General features: G+C 42.3%; 1 protein-coding gene across 2 annotated transcripts in view; it reads left to right on the forward strand.

Annotated features, from left to right (window-relative positions):
* Positions 1–22,545, forward strand: part of LOC149238909 (ferrochelatase-2, chloroplastic-like) — a 385,049-nt gene that overhangs the window by 172,354 nt on the left and 190,150 nt on the right. For both annotated transcript variants that reach the window (XM_089373228.1, XM_089373227.1), the window contains exon 8: positions 22,094–22,246. In XM_089373228.1, coding sequence (XP_089229354.1) covers positions 22,094–22,246 — 153 coding nt within the window. The remainder of the gene's footprint in view (positions 1–22,093; positions 22,247–22,545) is intronic.

Consider the following 22,545-nt stretch of genomic DNA (forward strand, 5'->3'; position numbering starts at 1 on the left):
TATATATATATATATATATATATATATATATATTTATATTTTTTTGCATTTATACTCAAAACAAACATCCCAAATACCAAATTAATTGTAGAAGACATGAAAACATGCATATTTTTGCATAAATCAAGATAGATATGGCATCCATTGTACATTAATGATTAATTATTCGAGCATCAACCATTTAGAATCTAGATTCTTCTCCTCTTGCCTAGCCTTTGCCTCTACCTCGATTGTCTAGGAATATTAGTCAACATTGCCCAATTTTGATCAAACTACCTAACCCAAGACTTAAAATATGGTAGAAAAAGCTTAAGATGCTTGATCGATGATTTTGACTTGATTGAAAGGTAATTTTTTGCTAAGGGCATGCCACGTGTCAAAGGAGTTCAACAATTAACATCACCAACACTAGGTACATATAGGGCTTGGTGCTCTTGATTAAATGCTAATCGCATACCTTCATACTTGATATAATCTAATGAAATGCCACAATCCCATTGATCCGAATTCCTGAAAATTATTAAGTCTGCTGAATTTTGAATAGGATATGAAATTCTATTTTCTCCATATGAAGTCCAATGACGCTGGAACCACTCTCAAACATCCTGAGTCATTTCATGGTAATGTTAAAAATTTAAGTAAAATGATGAAAATGAAAAATAAAGGAGAATGTCACTTTTACTTTAAGAATTTAACATTACCATGAGGGAGCATCTGCTATATTTATATTTTTTTTTGCCTTCATTCGTCACCCTAACCCAAGGTGGACCAGCCCAACAAGCAAACTCACCAAAAATAAAAATAAAAATTGAAAAAAAAACGATTTTCTAAACGCTTTTTCGGAAGCTTTTCCAGAAGCGTACGCTTCCCCCTCCGAAGCGCCACGCTTCCGAAAAGTCCAGGAAGCGGCAAAAAATGCGGAAGCAAAAGTCTAGGAAGCGGCAAAAAATGCCGAAGCGGCGCTTCCGAATTCGGAAGCGCCGCTTTCGGCCAAGCTTCCTAGGCGCTTTTGTACGGGACGCGCTTCAGGGCTTGGAACCGTGGGGGGGGGGGGCGCTTCGTGCAACTATGGGGACAACAGGTGATAGCAACTATGGAGTTGACTCCACTCGATGATGAGGGGCATTTGGTTTTGGAATCAGAAGCCATTTTTGAGACTAGAGAGAGGAAGCTCAGGAGCAGAACCATTAGGGAGTACTTAGTATGGTGGAGGAGCTTACTGGATGAGGATGCCACTTGGGAGTGATCCGAATTGGATCCTAAAACACTCTCTAAGTTTTCATAACTTTGTAAAATTCATGCCAAAGTTTCAAAGACTTACAAAGGTCGAGCTTATCAGGAATACCCTTGGAACAATTGTAATTTGTGAGTAGCGCGGAGCAACGAGGACCCTCGGTCAAGTGCGCAGATCGTTGGCCCATGGTAACGCGCGCTGCCATGAAACAACAAAACGGGAGGTCTTTTGGAGAAACGGGGGAGGTTTCTGATATGCGATTAGTGACATATCACATATCGCTGGGCAAACCCCTTAGTGAAGGAAAAGCCCCAAGTGACCGGAACCGAAAAGTCAATAACCGTACGGAATTCGCCGATTTCGTCAGAGGCGGGTCCCACACGAAAACCGGTAGGATATCGGAAGGGCTTCGAGCAGTAAGCGGTTTCAACCGAGTCCCGCCTGATGCCACACACTGGGTGCCACATGTTCGACGGAAGAGAGAGAAAACCGCTCACATCGAACGGGTAAACGTCATGCAACTTACCTGCCCGATATGGACGGAGATCGTAGGATCTAGAGGCTCCAGATCGACGGCGGACATGCGATCTGACGAATGACCGGATTCAACGGGGTAAACAGGCCGAGTTATATAAAGTTTGAAGTCCGGCATGAACGATGAGTTGGCAGGAGAATCATGTTCGCGGGAAATCTGGGAGTTAAACGGAAATAACGACCATTCAAACATTTCCAAGAGAACTGACACTCAGTTCGTTATGAAACAGGTGGCCACCTCCCTGTGAAGCGTTACACAGTGATGATGACGCATAATAGGGGAATTCAAACGGATAGAGGCAGGAGAACCAGAACGTCGGGAAGCAGAAATGAACAGTTAGAAAGAAGATTGGCTTTAAAGCCACAAACTGACAGAGACAAAAGCAAGCAGCTAGAAAGTAGTAAGAAAAGCGAGTAAGAAAGCTAAGAGCAGAGAACAGAGAAAGTAAGTCGAGCTGACCTGCAGAGCAAAGGCAACATCGAGACAGAGCCAGAGAGAGTCAAAGAGTTTGTGCACTCTAGAGAAGGCTTGAGAGGTTCAAGCGAACTCCTCGGCATAGGCCTGTCATGTATGAGTCTCAGATTGGGCTCATACTACTGTGACCAGTAGAGGTCAAGTTTCAGTAAGGAGAGTCTGTGTACTCCAGTCCTACTGATTCATATCTGTTGAGTGAGACTCAAATTGAGCTCACTGTTGTAAAAACTCTGCTTTGAAAACATAATAGAGAGGCCACCACTGAAGGCTGGACCAGGAGACATAGCCCAGGAGCATTGGGTGAACTCCTTATTAAACTTGTTGTATTACATGTTTTCCTGTTGTGTTTTCTCTAACTGCTTCAATGTCTATGTATTTCACAATCTTATCGATCCGTTGCATAAAGTAACATAAGCACATCCATGCACATGAGTCTGTAATACCTTTTAATTCTTTGTCCTGAATAAATGCCAAATCAGGGAGGGTGAGCACATATTGAGCATCCAGTGCTGAAGTTGCTTAGGGACAAGCAACAGTTGGGAGGGGAGGACTGTAATGTCCCTTCCTAAAATAATTTTCCTTAAGTTTTTTTCCACAATTTTGGCATTTTTGTTGACATGGGACCCACGATTTTTTAGAGAAAGACTTGGGAAAAAGGGGAGGCTGAAATCTTTTTGCTAGTGGAGCATGGGGCCACACTTATTGGTAAAACGCACTTGCCTAGGAGGAAATTCGAGTTGCCAAGGAAGGGGGTTGAAAATCTTGTTGGAGGGACCCACATGGAAAAGGAACTCAAAAATTATAAATGGAAGAAGCTCAGCCACTTTTGGGGTCTTTGGTCAATCATACTTTCTATTGTTGGTCGGGCTGCTTAGTAGTGCTGTTCAACACATAGTTTTCCAAGGGGAGAGCTCACCCTTCTTTCGGTGGACTATGAGTGCCACCCTAGGGAGGTAAGATTGTGCCAAGTTGGAGGAGAGTTTGGAGGGATTCAGAGCTACACACACTGCCTTTCTCTCAGCTAGTGCGTATTCAAGGACGCAGGAGGGGATCACGCTTTGCTCATTTCAACGATCTTCCAGGTAGTGTTTGATGGGAGAAATTTGGCATAGGAGCTTTAGGGGAAGATCAAACTAATTGATGAGTTTTGAGGCAGAAGGTTGTTGATTGGAAGCATTATGAATTCGTACATCCAGGGCCAGTATAGAAGCCATTTTCTGGGCACATGTGGGAGTCTAGGGGAAGTGCTTGGGAGCTGGGTTTTGCCGAGTGAATTAAGGAGAACTTTGGGGTAGTGAGACTCAACATTTTGGGAGTGATTGGAGGGTTTTTTAGGGAGTTTGCAGAGAGGCCGCATTTTTCCAGTGGAGGAGGACGTGGTAATTGGGCTCTGATTTCGGGGGTCAAAACCGAACCAAACCAAACCATTTATGGGTTTTGGTGGGTTATTTGAGAGGAGCTTGGGGCTAATTTTGCAGAATTTTTTGAGCACCAGAGGTGGGATTTCCAGCAGTATCTTTCCAACGGATAATGCAGTTTTCTAGGGAAGCGCAGGGCGTCATTGGAGTAGATCGTTCTCTCATCTGGGCATTCTATTTTATCACCTGGATCTTGTCATGCTTGCCATTGAAGCAAGCCCAGGAGCACTCCGTCCATACCATTGTATTCTTACTCCAATTATCTAATAAAATGGCTCAGCTGGAGGACATTTTTGGTGTTTTTATGGGTGTTCACTGAATTTTCTGAATTTTTGTGTTGCATGTACTATTTTGCTTTGCATATCACTGTTCTTCCTAATTAGGAACATTACAATATTGATATACCCCTAGGTCATGGTTTTACAGTGAACCTTGTAGGGTTCCACAAGAATGATAATGTAACGAGGGTAGATTTAATCTAATGATTAATCACCCTAACAAGAATCTTAATGATTCAAAACGCTAGACATGACAATGTTAGTAATGTAAAGCAAATTTAGAAAAAAGAATGATCGTACCTTTTATATGAAGAGAACTTCATAACAAAGCTTACAGTTTGTGACATACCTTGAGTTGTTTCTTAACAAACCTTGTAGGACATCAATTCTAAAAGACTTCCTTTGTAATAGATTTTCTCTCACCTTCGACTCTATCCTTTGAAGTTTCCTGCATAGCCTTTGAGCATTCAACAAGCTTTTCCTGACCAAGGAAAGTATAAAGAGAAAGGTTATTAGCATACCATATAAACAAATTGTGAGAAGGAAACCAAACATGAAACTATGAACAACGAAGAACAAAATACTTATCTTTTTGGTAAAATGGTGGAGGTTCCCTCTTAATCCAATCTTGAGGGAAACCTAACATTTATCAAATAAAAGGTGTTCTAACAAGACATGTCAGCCCTACAAGTTCTTGAAATCAAAACATAAAGGAAAACAATTCAAAACTTAAACAAAAGACTAAGAGGGATAAGAAAGAGAGGACTTAGTAGTATAAGTCCTTTGCTTCCGTTTCTTCAGTCTTGCTCTTCTTAGGTGGTGCTTCATCGAAAATAATTGCTTGATCCCTATCTCTCCTTTTATTCCTTGGATTCTCAGGACAATGGCTTTTATAATGACCAATCTTATGGCAATTATAACATTCGATCTTGGATAGGTCAACTTTCTTCTTTGGTCCTTTGAACTTCTTGAAGGTTCCCTTCTTCTTGTGATGAGCATAATATGCATTTGAGATGTTTTCTTCTTCATCCTCCTCCTTGTTGTTAGTTAACGATACTCGAGCTTCTTCTTAATTGCATGCATTCCACATTTGGTCAAATGTTGGTGTATCCTTCCAACTATTAAGTCCTGATGCAAAGGCACACCAAGATTTCAGTAGACCAAGATGAGCAGTGATTATGAGCTCCTTTTCTGGTACAATTTCGTCTATTGCTTGGAGTTCATATTTGATTCTAGATATCCTTATAAAGAAGGATGCCACAGTATCGTCTTTCGTCATCTTAATAGTTCTTAATTCATTCTTGAGACTTGCTATTTGACCAATGTTCTTGATTGTGAATAATTTGGATAGAGCCTCATACATTTCTTGAGCGGAATCTATGTTGGATATATATGGAATGAGGTTGTCCTTTACTCCATCCACTATTAGGTTCATGGCCAAAATTTCGGTTTCTTTGAACTTTGCTTTCTCTGCTTCATCTGTAGGCTTCTTGAATTTTTCTAGAACTAGATCCAAAACTTTGTTCTTTTCGAGGATCAGATCTATTCCCTTTTTCCATGTCTTGTAGTTGGATGGTCTTTCTAGTTTGTTTTCTCCCTTCATTGAGTTAGACATAGTTCTTGTAGATAGTGGGCTTATGCCCTTATATGATCCCTTTAATCACCTTCCTTCAATCCTCTTTTCTTCAATAGATTTTCAGGTTGCCTTTTTCCTTCTTCTTCACCTTAGTTTTGATACCATGTTGGAAAATCGGAAAGTCAGAAAGATTTTCTCTTGTTAATAATTACTTATGATGTCAGGCCAGGGTAACTCCAGAATGAATGAGCGGAAGAAAAAACTAATTGATTTATTCATTAGCTAACTATCAGTTATATACATAAATATGACGGATCAGTTCATCTTCTTGATGACTGTCCAGTTCACCCATCCGTTGAGGATTAGGTGTCAACATTCCCCCCCTTAATCTGAAGGGATGTTGGTGAGTCCAAGCATCGTTCTGAATCTTTCAAGCTTTTCTCTTCCAAGCGCTTTGGTGAAGATGTCTGCAATTTGCTCGTTTGTGGAACAATGACGGAGATGGATTGTTTTGGCCTCAACATGATGTCGGATCAGATGATATTTAGTATTGATGTGCTTAGTACGATCATGAAACTTTGGGTTCTTGGCCAACTTTATTGCAGAGGTGTTATCAATCATGAGTGGAGTTGATTGTATTTGTTTTACCTGCAAATCTTCAAGAATTTTCCTGAGCCACACAATTTCTTTCGTTGCTTCAGCTGCTGCCACATATTCTGCTTCTGTTGTGGAATCTGCTGGTACTGATTGTTTGCGTGATCTCCAGGAGACAGCTCCTTATCCAAGAATCATAGCATATCCTGAAGTAGATACCCCAGTTTCTTTGTCTCCATCGAAGTCTGAATCAGAGTATCCAATCAAGTTGAAGTCGTCCACCTGTGTATACTTGATTCCAAGGTCTTGAGTTCCCTTCAAGTACCTTAGAACTCTTTTTGCAGTAGACCAATGTCCCTCACAAGGCTTTTGCATAAACCTGGAGAGGATTCCAACAGAAAATGAAATGTCTGGTCTGGTAGTAGTGAGGTAGATGAGACTTCCTACAAGCTGTCTATACTTTGTTGCATCCTCAAATTCCTTTCCTTCAATAGATGTGAGCTTCAAGTTTTGTTCCATTGGAGTAGAAAGAGGATTACACTCTGTCATGCCAAATCTGTTTAACAAATCTCCAATGTATTTCTTTTGAGAAAGAAATATGGACTTTGGATGTTGGGTTACTTCAATGCCAAGATAGTAATGAACATAGCCCAAATCAGTCATTTCAAAATTTTTTCCTAATTCTTTCTTTATGGATGCAATATAGCTTTCATTGTTCCCTGTCATTAAAAGATCATCTACATATACCACAAGATATACAACTGTTTTGCCAACTTTCTTGACAAATAAAGTTGCATCATCAAGATCAAAATGATTGAAGTTGAGTTTCAGAAGATGCTCAGTTAGTTTTTCATACCAGGCTCGTGGTGCTTGTTTGAGGCCATACAAGGACTTCACAAGTTTGCATACTTTATGTTCATGTCCTTTCACAGCAAATCCTTCAGGCTGGGACATAAAAACATTCTCTTTTAGATCTCCATTCAAGAATGCAGTTTTTACATCCATTTGATGGACTTTCCAACCGTTCTGAGCAGCTAGTGCAAAGAGTGTCCGGATGGTGGCCCATTTTGCTGTGGGGAAAAAGTTCCCTCATAATCGATCCCTTCCTTCTGTGCAAAACCTTTTGCCACAAGCCTAGCTTTGTGCTTGTCAAGTGAGCCATCAACTTTGTATTTGTTCTTGTAGACCCACTTGCAGCCAATTGGTTTGGTTCCAAATGGAGGATCAACCAGCTTCCAAGTGCCATTCTTTATGAGGGCATCATACTCCTTCTGCATCGCTTCTTTCCATTCATCATGAGAAGCAGCTTCTTTGAAGGAAGTTGGTTCAAAATCTGTAGACAAGTTCAATTCACAATCATAAGTAACATCCATATCAACAGGTGAATTAGAGTTATCTACATCACCTCCATCTTGTCGGTTTGTATTTCTGGTTCCTGTTTTTCCAATTTCATCAGGATGAACACTTTCAAGTGTCTTTGTCAGCCACTTTGGGGGACCTTTCTGAGATGGTCCAGGCTGCTCTGTTGATTGAGTTGGGTCTGAATCAAGATTGAGTCTCCCAATTCTATCAATTACATCACTTAAAGCATCATCCGTTGTTGGAGTGTCATGCAGGGGAGATTGTTCTTCAGAAGAAGATTCCACATGTTGATCTAGTATAGGAATCCCCCCTTCAAGATGTGGAATCTGATTATCAAACTCTTGAAATGATTTCGGTTTTGTGAATCTATCCAAGCGATCAAGTTGCCGCTCAACAACACTGTCAGATTTGGATGATTCAAGAAAAATGACATCTCTAGATAAAACAAACTTTTTATTTACTTCATCATAGAGGCGGTATGCTTTAGATGTGTTTGAATACCCCATGAAGATACACTTACGACTTCTAGCACCAAGTTTGTTTCTATGTACCTTTGGTATTAAAGCATAACAGGTGGAACCAAAAATCCTGAGATGTTTTACCGAAGGAACATGTCCATACCACAATTCATAAGGAGTCTTGTTTCTTATAGCACTAGATGGACATCTATTCTTTATATATGCAGCACATAGAACAACATCAGCCCAAAACATTGTCTTTACATTTTTGAAGAAAAACATGGATCGTACCATATTCAAGATTGTTCTATTCATTCTTTCTGCTACACCATTCTGTTGGGGATTATAAGGTACAATTGTTTGATGTTTAATCCCATGTTGGCGAAGATAGTGTTCAAATTCATTTGATGTATATTCTTTTCCATTATCAGTGCGAATAGACCCAATATGAGATTGTGCATCATTTTCAATCCACTTATGAAAATTTTTGAATGTTTGAAAAGCATCAGATTTGTTCTTCAATAAGTAAACCCAACACATTTTGGTGTAATCATCAATAAATGTCATGATATATTTATTTCCATTTGCAGAAGGAACAGGCATTGGACCACATAAATCTGAATGAATAAGTTCAAGCTTCCTATGTGCTCTTGAATGTGAATCATGAAAACACTGTTTGCTATGCTTTCCTAGAATGCAAGCATCACATTGCTTATGTTTTCTAGGAATTGTAGGCAAACCAACAACACCATTTTTCTTTAACAAGCGGAGACTATCATAGTTTAAATGTCCAAATCTAGCATGCCATAATAAACTTGATGGAAGTGTACCTTCTTCATGATGAGAAATATATGAAAAATGTTGTGCATGAGGAGAGGTTCCTTGCAGTTTAAGAAGTCTTTCTTCTTCTATACCCCTCATGACAAGTGAGTGGTCAGATGCCTTTCTTACCTCAAGCTTTCCATCAAACATATGAATGGAGTGACCTTGCTGGCGGATGTGGACCAGGGACAGCAAGTTTCTCTTGAGCTGTGGGAGATATAGAACATGATCCAGAAGAAAGTCTGGAAGACCAGGCAGTTTAAGCCTGATTGTGCCAAGCCCTGATGGCTTGATTTTTGACTGATCTACAAAGTATACTGCTCCATCAACATTATGAGTGAAATCTTCAAAAAAATCTTTCCTAATTGTCATATGACAGGTTGCTCCTGAATCAAGCAACCAGTCATTTTTCAAAGAAGCAAGTGAAGCATTAAACAAATCTTCATTTACTCCAATGTTACATTGTGCCTCAATATAGTGAGCGGATTCAGGTGCTTTACCTTTGTCTGTGTCATCAGTTTTACCTTTCTGCTGATTTCTTCTCTGCTCAATTTTGTCCCATGGTAGCTTGCATGTAGAAGCATCATGTGATCCATTTCGTTTGCAGCGAATGCAATGCAGATCTGCCTTTTCTGCTTGAGAATGTCTGCCCCCCTTGCCTCTGAAGTTTCTTCTTCTTTCTCTTGAATGCATACTGTAACAAAAATTATTTCTGCTGATAGAAAATCCTTACGTTGCAGCCTTCACATCTCTCTAATATTTGCTAAAAAAACAGTAGTATTTCATTGTACATATTACTACAATACTACTATGTTTTGAAAAATGCGCAAGGGATCACTTCAATACTTCAATGTATTAATATATCACTTCAATATATCAATATATTATGCAGTACTACAAATGCTTTGGTATATAAGACATTCTGGAAACACCGCAATATTTTGAATGATATACAACGCTTTAAACTGTGTAATATTATGAAGTCAACAAACTGCTCAACGCTATACCAAAACTGCTATCATAAATATACACTGAAGAACTGCTCAACACTCAACCGAGTCGATGGCCTGAGGTGTCCTGAGATTGGAACAGACGGGATTAAAACTCTTAGATTGACATGTGGGTGTTGCAAAATATGGGTAACAAGCGCACAACAGTTCACATTCCATATATACGCATCATTCTATGCATTCAACTTGGAAATCATTCAATATATATACTCTGGACCATTCTATGCATATACAGACTTGGATGGGCATATGTATAAACCCACAACGCACAGCATTAATACCCTCAGTGCTTTCCCGGATGCGCACCACGTTAATACTCAAACAGCGTGAATATTATTCAAACCACAGCGTTAATAACCATTGCGTTCTGGAAACCATTCAATAAATGTTGACCTTTGCATTCAAACATTAATTCAAACGCTGTGTTAAGAAATGGGACAGCGTTATTACCAAATACGACAACCACCGAAATAAAATCTCCGTCAGGGTTTCAGAGAGAAGAGCGCCCCCCATAGGCCACCATGGGCAGGCCGCATAATCTTTTGAATTTCCAGCACGGATCTACGTTACACTCTTTTTCGATACTGAATTGAAGAATGCTCTTTTCAACTAAATAACTTCATAATAAAACTCCGCCTTTATTCAAATCGAACCGAACCATAATCATAGAACTTATATCAATAAAGGGGTACTGTATTAATAAAACTTTGGTTGGATACACAGATTAGATGCTACTAATTGTCAACAGAGATCAAATGAATGGATACAGGTTATACCTCCTCGCAGAACGTAAGATCTCGGAGGTCATGGCAATCAGGGACCGGAAAGCACTCGGATTCACGCAGGCTTTTTTATCCATCACCGGGTGCCACACCCACTAAACTCCGCCAGCGCTTTGCTGGAATCCGTGCAGAAGCCCCTGACGCGACTGTGGACGAAAGGAGCAGCGTGCTCACAAGAGGCAAGGACCCCAATGACCCAGTTCACCAGTACTTTGAAAAGGGATTACGAGTATGGTTTTGTGTCGAAAATTGAATCCGAGTCCATACCCAAAGGACTTTCTGAGGAAACCTCAAGCAAACAGCCGATGCTTCTGGAGGAATTCCTTGCAAAAGCTCTCAGACCGCCGAAGGCATCTCCTTTTCCAACGCACTCTGCAGTAACGTCAATAATAAGTGCGCAGCGTTGTCAGTCCTTATGCAGGTTTGAGACAAGCGTTAGCGCTGGCAGAGGCAGAATATGGGACAGAGGAGTGCTCAGGACAGAGGAGCGACAGAGGCAGGAGTTACAACTATATTTAGAACTTGGGACCTGTGCTTTGATACCATGTCAGGCCAGGGTAACTCCAGAATGAATGAGCAGAAGAAAAAACTGATTGATTTATTCATTAGCTAACTATCAGTTATATACATAAATATGACGGATCAGTTCATCTTCTTGATGACTGTCCAGTTCACCCATCCGTTGAGGATTAGGTGTCAACATATGATTTCCTTGAGCTATTATTATCTTTCTTATGTTCTTCTTTTATCTTAGTTCATCAAGCAATTACCAAAACCGAAACATGAAGATCAGGGATATCAGATGTAGGCGCACAATTAGGAGAAAACCCATATATAGGGGAAAACCCAGTCAAGAACTCTTCCTTTAGTAATTCAAATGAGATAGACCAAGACCCTAGATTAACAGACCTTTCTCCTCCACCAAGTCAACCCTCAATTTGTGATTTCAGCCTTTAATGATCAACTGCAACGATACTGCATCAACCCTCCTTCAATATTGCATCAAGGACAGATTTTGGACCCTACTGCATAGAAATTGCAACCCAGCTTCAAGACTGCAATTTCGGCCCCTGAGCAACTTCAGTTCCTTTGCATGTGTGAGACAAGAGAGATAATTTCGACTTTTTGAGCAAGATAATGACCTCCTTCTTCTTCGCTAATCCTTTCCTTCTTTTTCCTTGGAATTCATACCTTTTACTGCTTCCAGCTACTACAATTTGCGCATGATGCGAGTTCTCCAAATGAGTCAACTTGCTGCTTATATATAGTCTTTCTAGGTGATCGAATTCTTCCCTTGAGTCCGACCTTGTGGAGGAGGCCTAATTTACCTAAATTACATTAAAATAATTTCCTTTCTTGACAAATAATTCCAAAGAAGGGTTCTTTACATTGTGACATGGACAGGGACACTTGACATAAACCCTAGAAGCCTTCAATGGAGGCTTTGACCTAAAAACAATTGACAAAAGCATGAAACCCATGCTTTAGTAAGTCAATTTCTTTAATAATAAAATTTCTTTTTCTTTCTTTTGATAAATATATTTAAATACAATTATGAAGACCGACGCTAGTTACATTCTTCATCAACTTGGATTATGTAAATTATATTTGTCACGGAGGTAATCTTTGCATCTTGTCACAGAGACAATCTCGTATTGCCACAAAGACAATTCGCATTGTCACAGAGGTAAACTCGCACTTCCATAGAGACTTGCACTATCACAGAGACTTAGTGCCTTAAGAAACTCGGCTCGGCCTTAACCTAGCAATGAACTAAGGATTCTTTCGGCCTTCTTACATAGAATTTTGGTCATAGTAATTTGGCCTCTTCTCAAAAATTTGGATCTATACTTGGTTTTGCAATGAGAGCTAGAGCGAGAGACATAAAAGATGTCCTTGTCCATGAATTTGCATCTTTCCTAGACTGCTCTTCGATATTCCTTGGTTCTAATACCATGTTGATATTTTTAGGGAAAACATGCTAGAAATGATTTGATATGTCAGCATTAATTTCACATAGCATTCATCCAATATCATTAAGCAGTTATATAGAAGAAAATTTCAACTAAAAAACATGAAAGAGCAGTAGAAAAATAACCATGAGACAACACGACAAGAGACACAGAAATTAGGCCTGAGGTTAGGGAAAAATCGACAAGGGGAAAACCTAGAAATTCTTCCTTATGAGAGAGTTCCATATGTGAAAATTCCTGAATCTAACACATCAGAAACCCCTATTGCAATTTCTGGTTTACTATCTCCTACTTGTTCTTTACATTAAAGAGTTATTTAATTGCATAAATATCGAAGTAAACACAAATGCAACCTTCACAGACATATAGATCATGCACTAAAATAAACTGAGAAAATCACACAAGGGACACTGTTATTTTTGGACAATCGTCCTTGGAAAACCTAATTCAAGAAAACCGGTGCTGCAGAAATGAGGGTTTTATTCTTAAGCAGATTCTTGAATACAACTAGGGTGCTAGAAATGGCTCACCCTTCAAAGAATATCCTTGGAAGTAGTACCTCTCTCCAGAGATAGATATTCCGACAAATTAGCAATCAGATGATCAACCCCAGAGTGACTCTGACTGTTCCTTGTGCTGGACAGCGAAGGCTTCTCCAAGCATTGCTCTGGAATTGCATCATCCTGTATGGAATGTCATCACCCTCTCCTGGCTCAGATCTGCTGATCAACTCCCAGTCTGCCTCATAGAATCACCCAACGTTGTCCCTGAAGCCCTCTACATCCTCTGCGTCAGCCCCTACGACTTCTGTGTTAGCCCCTATGGCTTCCGCGTCAGCCTCTACGACCCTCTGCGTGAGCCTCTACGGCCCTCTGCGTCCTCTGCGCTGGCTCCTCAGGCCTCTACGTCAACCCTTATTGGGCCTGCGCTATCTCTCCTAGCACTTCACAACCTCTCTGCGATGTGTTCTTTAGCCTTGGATCAAAATCCCTTGTTGAACTGCCCCTCGCTGCAACTGATCACTAACTCGATTTCCTTAGCAAACCCAGCCCCAGGAAATCAAATTCTTGATCTCTCTTGGTGTATCTCCAACTAACCCTCAAGCGCCTTCTTATACTTTTCTTGTTGACCATTCAACAGCCAGATTAAGTCCCTAATCAACGTCTAAGATTACAACTGGCTTGATCCTCGTCACTTAGAACTTTCTCACCCATTTTATATTAATACACATTAATATTTTTATTTCCTAAGTTTAGACTTAGGGACCCATTAAAAATATTAATTATTTTAATATCTCTTCATCTGGGTGGAATTTTTCCAAACGATTTCTGGGTCTTGGAGATCTCATGTGTCTTAGCTTCTCCACCAAATTTCATGGCTAGAGCACATCCGATGCTACCAAAAATCAACACCATATTCATCAATACATCCAATCAAACCATGATATCAAGATAACATATAACCAAAACATGATCTCGCAGATGACAATCCTCTCTTGTTTCTTTCATCTACTTTTTGTCCTCCTTTCCTCCTTCTAACTTTGCTGGAACAAACAAAAGAATATGTAATGCGAATTGCCCAAATCAAGAGAAGTGCCTCTCATGTAAATAGACTTCAAAGGGGGTTGAATGCGTGCCTCAAAGGGGCCCAACCGACTTGAACAATAGGAGGCCAACTTGAATATTTTAGGAGGAAAAATTTAAACTTAAATTTCTATTTCTTCACATGATGAAAACACTGACTGTGGCTGCCGTATTTCCAACATGTTGGGCATAACTTAGTATGGGTTTATAAGATTCATTTTTGAAAGGATGGAAGTAGGGAGGAATGGGTATTTGTTGCAAAGGACACGATTTGAAAATTTCAGATAGTTCTTTTATTTTGTAATTGATGTAATCACGAGGAGTTTGTTCGATTAAATTCAACTATTAAAGCTTTCTTTCCCTTATTGGTTTCCTAGTCACCGTACCTTAGTGCTATTCAGAATAGGTAAGGGTAGTTTTAAAGTTGAACTATTCTTCTTGATATGGTTCTGTCTACCATGATGGGATATCAGAATGGTGGAACTCTTCTGACAACATTATTGTATTTGGTTCTTACTAGTCAGACTGTTTTGTGGGACGATTTTTGATATTTAGGAAACATTTGGTTGGGTAAGTAGATTAGCTGCTGATATGTAATATTCCAAAGTAGAAATTTACAGAGATAACAAAGACATGTAACAAATTCAACACAAAAATTTACTTAGTAAACGCAGATGTAAACAAAAATTCTGCCTGGAACACCAAATTGGCCAATTTTTATTAATTATAATTGCTGGAGTACAATAGAAGATGGAAGGAGTGCACCTGGGCTTGCACAAGGCAAACTACAAGCCTCAGGTGGATGATACAAAAATGCCCAGTTGCTGTAATCTTTGTTGCACCCAAAATATTGCGATGTTCCCTCAAAACTGCTATGCTGGCTGACTTCAGGCTCTGATTCACCCCCTCAAAACAACCCAGAAATTTCTGCAACTTTGGGAATGTATTCCTCTCCAAAACCCAGAAAAACCCAGGAAGGGTTTTGCCTGGTTTTGACCTACCAATTTTGACCCCTTGGGGATTGGCTCTCCTCCAATGTTGGTTCTCACTGCCTGCAACTGAAACTGCTGTAACCTGCTGCCACAAGGCTGGAAACCTCTCCAAATCTGACTCCTTGCAATATCTTTGCAACCCAGCTCCCAAATGGTCCGGTTAAACCTCCAACCAAGAGTCCCCCCTTTAGTGATTGCGCAGTCCTAAGTGAGGATGACACAGTCTCTCCAATCAGCAATTCGAATTGGGTGTTTAACTTGCTATCCTGCTGCAAATTCTCCTCCACGAGATGGCAACTTGATGTGTGCAATGGAGGCCATCCTAGGGTGGCACTCGAAGTCCATCGAAGAGAGGGATGAGCTTCACTCCTTGGGAAGCTCTTGTGCTGAACAACACTTGTAGCTTAGCTAAACAACCAAAGAAACAATGAAATTCTCAAATGATCAAAAAGGCCCCAAATGCTGCTCACTTCCTCCTATTTATGCTTGCTCTCTTGGGCCCCACGTGGGTCCCATCAAATATTTCGATTCCCAGTTAGGAAATTCGAATTGCCTTCATGGGGTGTGTATTTTTGGGTGGGTGAGTGACCCCCACAATCCACTAAAAGCACATTGACCCCCTTTTCTCCTAAGTTCTCCCATCGAATTTTCCTAAATTCAAAAGTACCAAAATTGCCAAAATTGATTTTCTCCTCACCTTGCGAAAATTATTAGGAAGGGACATTACAGTCCTCCCCTCCCGGATGTTGCTTGTCCCCAAGCAACTACAAAATTGGATGTTGCAAGATCTGTTCACTTTCCCACGTGGCATCCTCTTCTGGCAAATCCTTCGATTTGACTAGGTACTTTCAGATCACCCTATTCCTCAACTTCTTCTCCTAGGTCTCCGATATGACCTTAGGTGTCAAAACCAAGTGCCCCTTATCATCCAAGGGAGGCAACTCAAACGCTGCTGTGATATGCTGTCCCAACACCTTTGTCAGGCATGAAACGTGGAACACATTGTGAATCTGGCTCTCCTTAGGTAGCTCTAACTCGTAGGCCACCTCTCCCACCTTCCAGACCACCTTATACAGCCCATAAAACCATGGGCGAAGCTTCTCTGCCCCTTTCTGCTTGAGCGAAGATTGCTTGTATGGCTGTAGGCGTAAGAAGACCATGTCCCCTACCTCAAAGTGTCTCTCCACCCTGTGTTTATCAGCATAGACCTTTTGCTGATTCTGGGCCACCTGCAAGTTGTTCTTGAGAGCTCGGAGAATCTCTTGGCTCTCTTGAACCCAATCCTTTGCCCCTGGGGCCTTGCTATCTCCAAACACCATGTCAAAAAAAGAAAGTGCATCATACCCATAAAGTGCTCAGAAAGGGGTCATACCGATGGACATGTGATAAGTCGTGTTGTAGCAGAACTCCCCAAGGTGTAGCCACTTGACCCATGCTCTCTGTTGTCCAGTCACGTAGTTGCGCAGGTACCCTTCCAGCCACTTGTTCATGATCTTTGTCTGCTCGTCGGTTTGGGATGATAGCTAGTGTTGGGTGTAAGTTTTGTACCTACTAACCGGAACAACTCCTGCTAAAAAGTCCCATAAATCTACTACCCTTGTCACTCACGATGGTCTTGGGGAGACCATGCAACCGGAAAACCTCCCGAAAGAACAACTCGACCACCTAGGAAGCTGAAGATCTCGATGGAATAGCAAAGAAGTGGGCGAACTTGGTCAGTCTATCGACCACCACATAGATGCAGTCCCGCCCTTGTGCTGCCGGAAGCCCCGTGATGAAATCCATGGATATGATCTCCCACTTTCTCTTTGGAATGGGGAGCAGCTGTAGTAAACCAACTAGGTGACTCAACTCCACCTTGTTCCCCTGGCAATCCACGCATTCTCTCACATGTTTCAGCACATCCCCTTTAAGACCCTGCCAGGAGAATCTCCTTAATGGTATGGTATGTCTTGAGGAAACCTGGGTGCCCTGCTAGTGGAGAATCATGGGCTACTTGCATGATCCTCTCCTTCAGCCGAGATTCTGGCACTAAATAAATTTGGTCCTTGTAGTAGATCACATCGTCCATCACGTGAAATTGGTCATCTCGGTGCATGCCATCCAAAATGTTGCAGGCTTGTCTGTCCTTGGAGTACTCAACCAATACTTGAGCCTTCTAATCCTGTGTGACATCCATCAATGATAGAGCTGTGGGTTTCCTAGAGAGGGCATGAGCTACCATGTTATGTTTTCCCTTCACATACTCTATCTCAAAGTCGTAAGCCTGGAGCTTACTCACCCATTTTTGCTGCCTCTCCTCTAAGGACTGTTGCTCAAGGAGGAAGCGAAGACTGTTGTGATCCGTCTTCACTTTGAATTAGTTGCCCACTAAATACTGTTTGAATTTGGCCAATGCATGCATCACTGCCAACATCTCCTTGTCGTACACAGAGTACAACTACTTGTGAGGCTGCAATTTCCTGCTCTCAAATGCAATAGGATGGCCCCCCTGTGTCAAAACGACCCCAATCCCTTCACCAGACGCATCACACTCTAACACAAATGGCCGTGTGAAATCCGGCAAGGCTAAGACCAGACAACTGCTCATGACCCTCTTGAGGCGCGTGAAGGCCTCCTTTGCCACCTACGTCCACACAAAAGCTCCCCTCTTCGTCAAATCCGTAAGAGGTGCTGCAAGCTGTGAGAACCCTCTCACAAATCTCCGGTAGTACGTACAAATGCCCAGGAAACCCCTCAACTCCGTCACGTTCCTGGGTGTGGGCCAATCTAGAATTGCCTGAATCTTCTCTTGATGCACCTTCACTCCATCCTCCCCAATCACATGCCCTAAGTACAACATCTCTATTAGCCCAAACTCACATTTGGACAACTTCGCATACAACTACTGCTCCTCAAGTATGTGGAGCACCTCCTCCAAATGTTGAAGATGCTCCTCCCATGTTCTGCTGTAAATGAGTATGTCGTCGAAGAAGACTAGAACAAAATGTCTCAATTGTCTACGGAACACGTGATTCATACAGGACTGGAATGTGGCTGGAGCATTGGTTAGCCCAAAGGGCATCACCAAGAACTCAAAGTGTCTGTAATGGTAGCGAAAGGCAGTCTTTGGGATATCCTGCTCCCTCATGTGAATCTGGTGGTACCTTGAGCGCAAATCTATCTTAGAGAAGTATTTAGCTCCCTTAAGCTCGTCCATTAGCTCATTTATGCACGGGATGGGGTTCCTGTTCTTCAAGGTCTTTTTATTGAGAGCTCCGTAGTCTATGCAGATGCACAACGTCCTATCTTTCTTCTTCACCAGCACCATGGAAGAAGCAAATGGACTCGAGCTAGGCCTGACGTGCCCCAACCTCAATAGCTTTTGAATGGCTCGCTCTATATCATCTTTGTAGGCCTTCGGGTGCCGATAAGGGTGGTGATGACCGCGTTTACCCCCTCCTCTAGCTCAATAGTGTGCTCAAATCCACGGTCTGGCGGTCTACCTGGTGGGACAGCCCCAAAAACCACCTAGTGCTTCTCCAACAGGGCTAGTATATCTGGATGTATGACCTGTGTCTTTGTCCCCAACTCCAAAATCCGTAGCTCAACTGCCCACTCCACATCTCCCTGGCGTCGATCTGCCTCCATCCGGTGGGCTGAAACTGTCTGAGGGAGATAAGAGTGCATGCCCCTTAGTATTACCGGCTTCCCATCTGGACCCTGGAACTCCATCTCGAGCTTCTGCCAATCATTTGTGACCTTCCCCAACGCATACAACCACTGGACACCCAACACTACATTGGTGTCTTGGACATCGACACGAAGATATGGTCCGTGAGTGAGTAGTTCCCCATCTTCAAGGTCAACCCGGGTACATGGTATATTGCATGGTCTGGTCTCCGGGTACCAAAACTGAGAACCCCTCAAATGTAGCTATCTGGATGCCCCTACGCTCCACCATCTAGGCATCAATAAAATTATGGGTGGCCCCACTGTCAACCAGGACTAGCACACGTTGCCCTTGTATAGTCCCACGGATCCTGAGTGTCAAATACTTTGACACACCCCGAAGTGAAGCGAGGACTCCCTCGGTTCGGGCAAACGACCCTCCTCTAAGTGGTGGTGGTGGTGACCCTCCTACTGATGGTCCCCCTTCATTTCCCGGCTCCTCTCCTGCCTTGGCCTCCTCCTCCTCAGGCTCACTATCTGAGAACACCTCGATGAAATGGACTTTGCCCTTGGTACACTTGTGCCTTGGTGCCCAAGGCTCCTGGCACGTGAAGCACAAACTCCTCCTCCTGAGGTCCCTCCGGGTGTCATCGTCCAACTGGCTACATCCTCCATCTCTCTGTGGTGGCCTCGCATCTCTGTTCCCCGATGGAGCTATGGGTCTTGTGGGAACAAAAGCCCGGTTCTTGGGCAATGCATCAATCATACCCCGGGTCCTAGAAATGGCATCATGTAGTGATGTGGGCTTGTAAGCTCTCACCCAGCCACGCAGAGGCTTAGAAAGCCCCTCCACAAACAACATGATCAGTCGTGCCTCCGAGATATTTGTCACCATCACTGCAAGTCTCTGGAACTCTGTGATGTAGGCCTTTGCGCTGCTAGTCTGTCTCAAGTGGGCTAGCTCCTGGAAGTGTAACTTCGGGTCCTTCGTTTCAAACCTCTCCAACAATCTCCAGGTGAACTCTGTATAAGTGGTGATGTGAAGGTGCCCCAATGTGATCAACCCGTGATACCACCACTCCTGGGCATCACCCTCCAAGTGAAGGGTGGCAAAGCTTATGGCATCAACTTCCCTCATGGGATTCAAGTGAAAGTATGTATCAAGTTTTTTGATCCATCCCCTAGCTGAGCTCTTTGCTGACCCGTCAAAATTTGGGAGTGTTATCTTCCCCAATAGCTTTTGCACATCTTTGTTGGATGCTCCTCCTCGATAGTGGCCTCCAACCTCAGTAACGCGCCTCTCCTTGAGGTGAATGTACTCTCCAAAAGACATCATCCTCTTGATCCGGCCATCCAGCCCCTCGTACTCATTAATGCCGGATGCGACAGAATGTACCAAATCCACAACTAGGTCCAACTCTCTCGAGTCTCTCTGGCTTAGCCTCCTCCACGAAATGAGATATTGTGGGGCAGTCAGCTTGCCCATGCAGTGGGGTGTGTGGAGGCTGATATTTTTGGCTGCCTCCTCTCGCTCTGGAACCCCGTTCACCTTGAGGTTCTCCCTCTGGCCTTCCACCCATCTACAGGCCCATCACCTGTTGCATCATGTCCATCATCAACTACCCTTGCCTCATCATCTGTTGGTTAGCCCTCAGTAGCTCCTCTAAGACCTGGTCCATGTTCCTCTGTCTGGGCTGCTCATTCTCTTCCTAGTTCTCCATCCTGCCTCTGATGTTATCCACTTCGGTGTCTGAAAATGGGTTTGGCCCATCTTCTCTACCTCGACCTCTGCCTCTGCCTCTACCACGGCTTCTCTGGAGAACCAACCCTTGGTATCTCGGTGGCATCACCCACCCGCTATTGTTCCCCACTCTGGCCAAGAACATGCTTTGATACCATAGTAATATTCCAAAGTAGAAATTTACAGAGATAACAAAGACATGTAACAAATTCAAAACAAAAATTTACTCAGTGAACACATGTAAACATAAATTCTGCCAGGAACACCAAATTGGCCAATTTTCATTAATTATAATTGCTGGAGTACAATAGAAGATGGAAGGAGTGCACCTGGGCTTGCACAAGGCAAGATATTAGCTTTAGGTGGATGATACAAAAGTGCCTAGCTGCTGTAATCTTTGTTGCACCCAAAATACTGAGTTGTTCCCTCAAAATTGCTATGCTGGCTGATTTCAGGCTCTGATTTACACCCTCAAAACAACCCATAAATTTCTGCAACTTTTGGGATGTACACCTCTCCAAAAACCCAGAAAAACCCAGGAAGGGTTTTGCCTAGTTTTGACTTGCCAATTTTGACCCCTTGGGGATTGGCCCTCCTCCAACGCTGGTTCTCACTGCCTGCAACTGAAACCGCTGTAACCTGCTGCCACAAGGTTTGAAACCTCTCCAAATCTGACTCCCAGCAATCTTTCGCAGCCCAGCTCCCAAATCCTCTGGTTAAACCTCCAACCAAGAGTCCCCCCTCTAGTGACTGCGCAGTCTTGACTCTTGAGTGAGGATGACACAGTATCTCCAATCGGCAATTCGAACTAGGTGTTTAATTGGCTATCCTGCCTCAAATTCTCCTCCACGAGATGGCAACTCGATGTGGGCAATGAAAGCTCTCATAGGGTGGCTCTCGAAGTCCATCGAAGAGAGGGATGAGCTTCACTCCTTGGGAAGCTCTTGTGCTGAACAGCGCTTGTAGCTTAGCTAAACAGCCAAAGCAACAATCAAATTCTCAAATGATAAAAAAGGTCCCAAATGCTGCTCACTTCCTCCTATTTATGCTTGCTCCCTTGGGCCCCACGTGGGTCCCATCAAATATTTTGATCTCCACTTAGGAAATTCGAATTGCCTTCATGGGGTGCGTATTTTTGGGTGGGTGAGTGGCCCCCACAATCCACTAAAAGCACATCGACCCCCTTTTCTCCTAAGTTCTCCCATCCAATTTGCCTAAAGCCAAAAGTACCAAAATTGCCAAAATTGATTTTCTCCTCACCTTGGGAAAATTATTAGGAAGGGACATTACACGATAGTAATTTGAAATTATCCAATGGTGTAGATTATTCAGTTAACTCCCTTGATCAAGATTAACATCTGTCGATTCTATATTTATTCTTTTAAAAATTGTATGTATGTGCTAAATGATGGAATTGACATTCTATTAAGTAGACATTGGAGGCCTTTAACATTTGTTGCTGTCCATGCGTTCTTTAAATAGAATATCTAACTGAAGGAATAGAAGGTATATTACAGCTAGTGATGTTTGTGCACTTTCTTACTGAATAAAAGCATATTGAAAACTGAAGAGTCCAGAAGGAGCTTATTGGCATGTGAGTTGAATGGCAGGTTATGATATTTTTCAGTGCACATGGAGTGCCCCTTGCATATGTTGAGGAGGCTGGGGATCCATATAAAGCAGAGATGGAGGAGTGTGTGGACCTGATTATGAAAGAGTTAAAAATACGGGGTCTGGATAATGACCACACTCTTGCTTATCAGGTAAACTTGCCATTGTTGAGTATTTTTTTGCAAGTTGAAGTTTAAATTGCCCTTTCATATATGTATGTCATATTCTAACCATTCTATTCATTTTTCTCTGTCATCATCATATATCTGTACTGCCCATTAAGGTTTAATCATCCATGGATTAATTTAATATGCAAGTGTTCTTCCTGCACATCATATTCCCTGGTGACCCATCCCTACTGCTTCCAAGTAGTTTACATAATATGAATGTCATGAGCACTATATATATTATGATGTTTCCTGGGTTTACACAAATCCGATGTGCACATATG

This window comes from Pinus tabuliformis, chromosome 8 (assembly GCF_031772625.1).
Source record: "Pinus tabuliformis cultivar Carrire ecotype Pingquan chromosome 8, CPIR1, whole genome shotgun sequence".
Lineage (NCBI taxonomy): Eukaryota > Viridiplantae > Streptophyta > Pinopsida > Pinales > Pinaceae > Pinus > Pinus tabuliformis.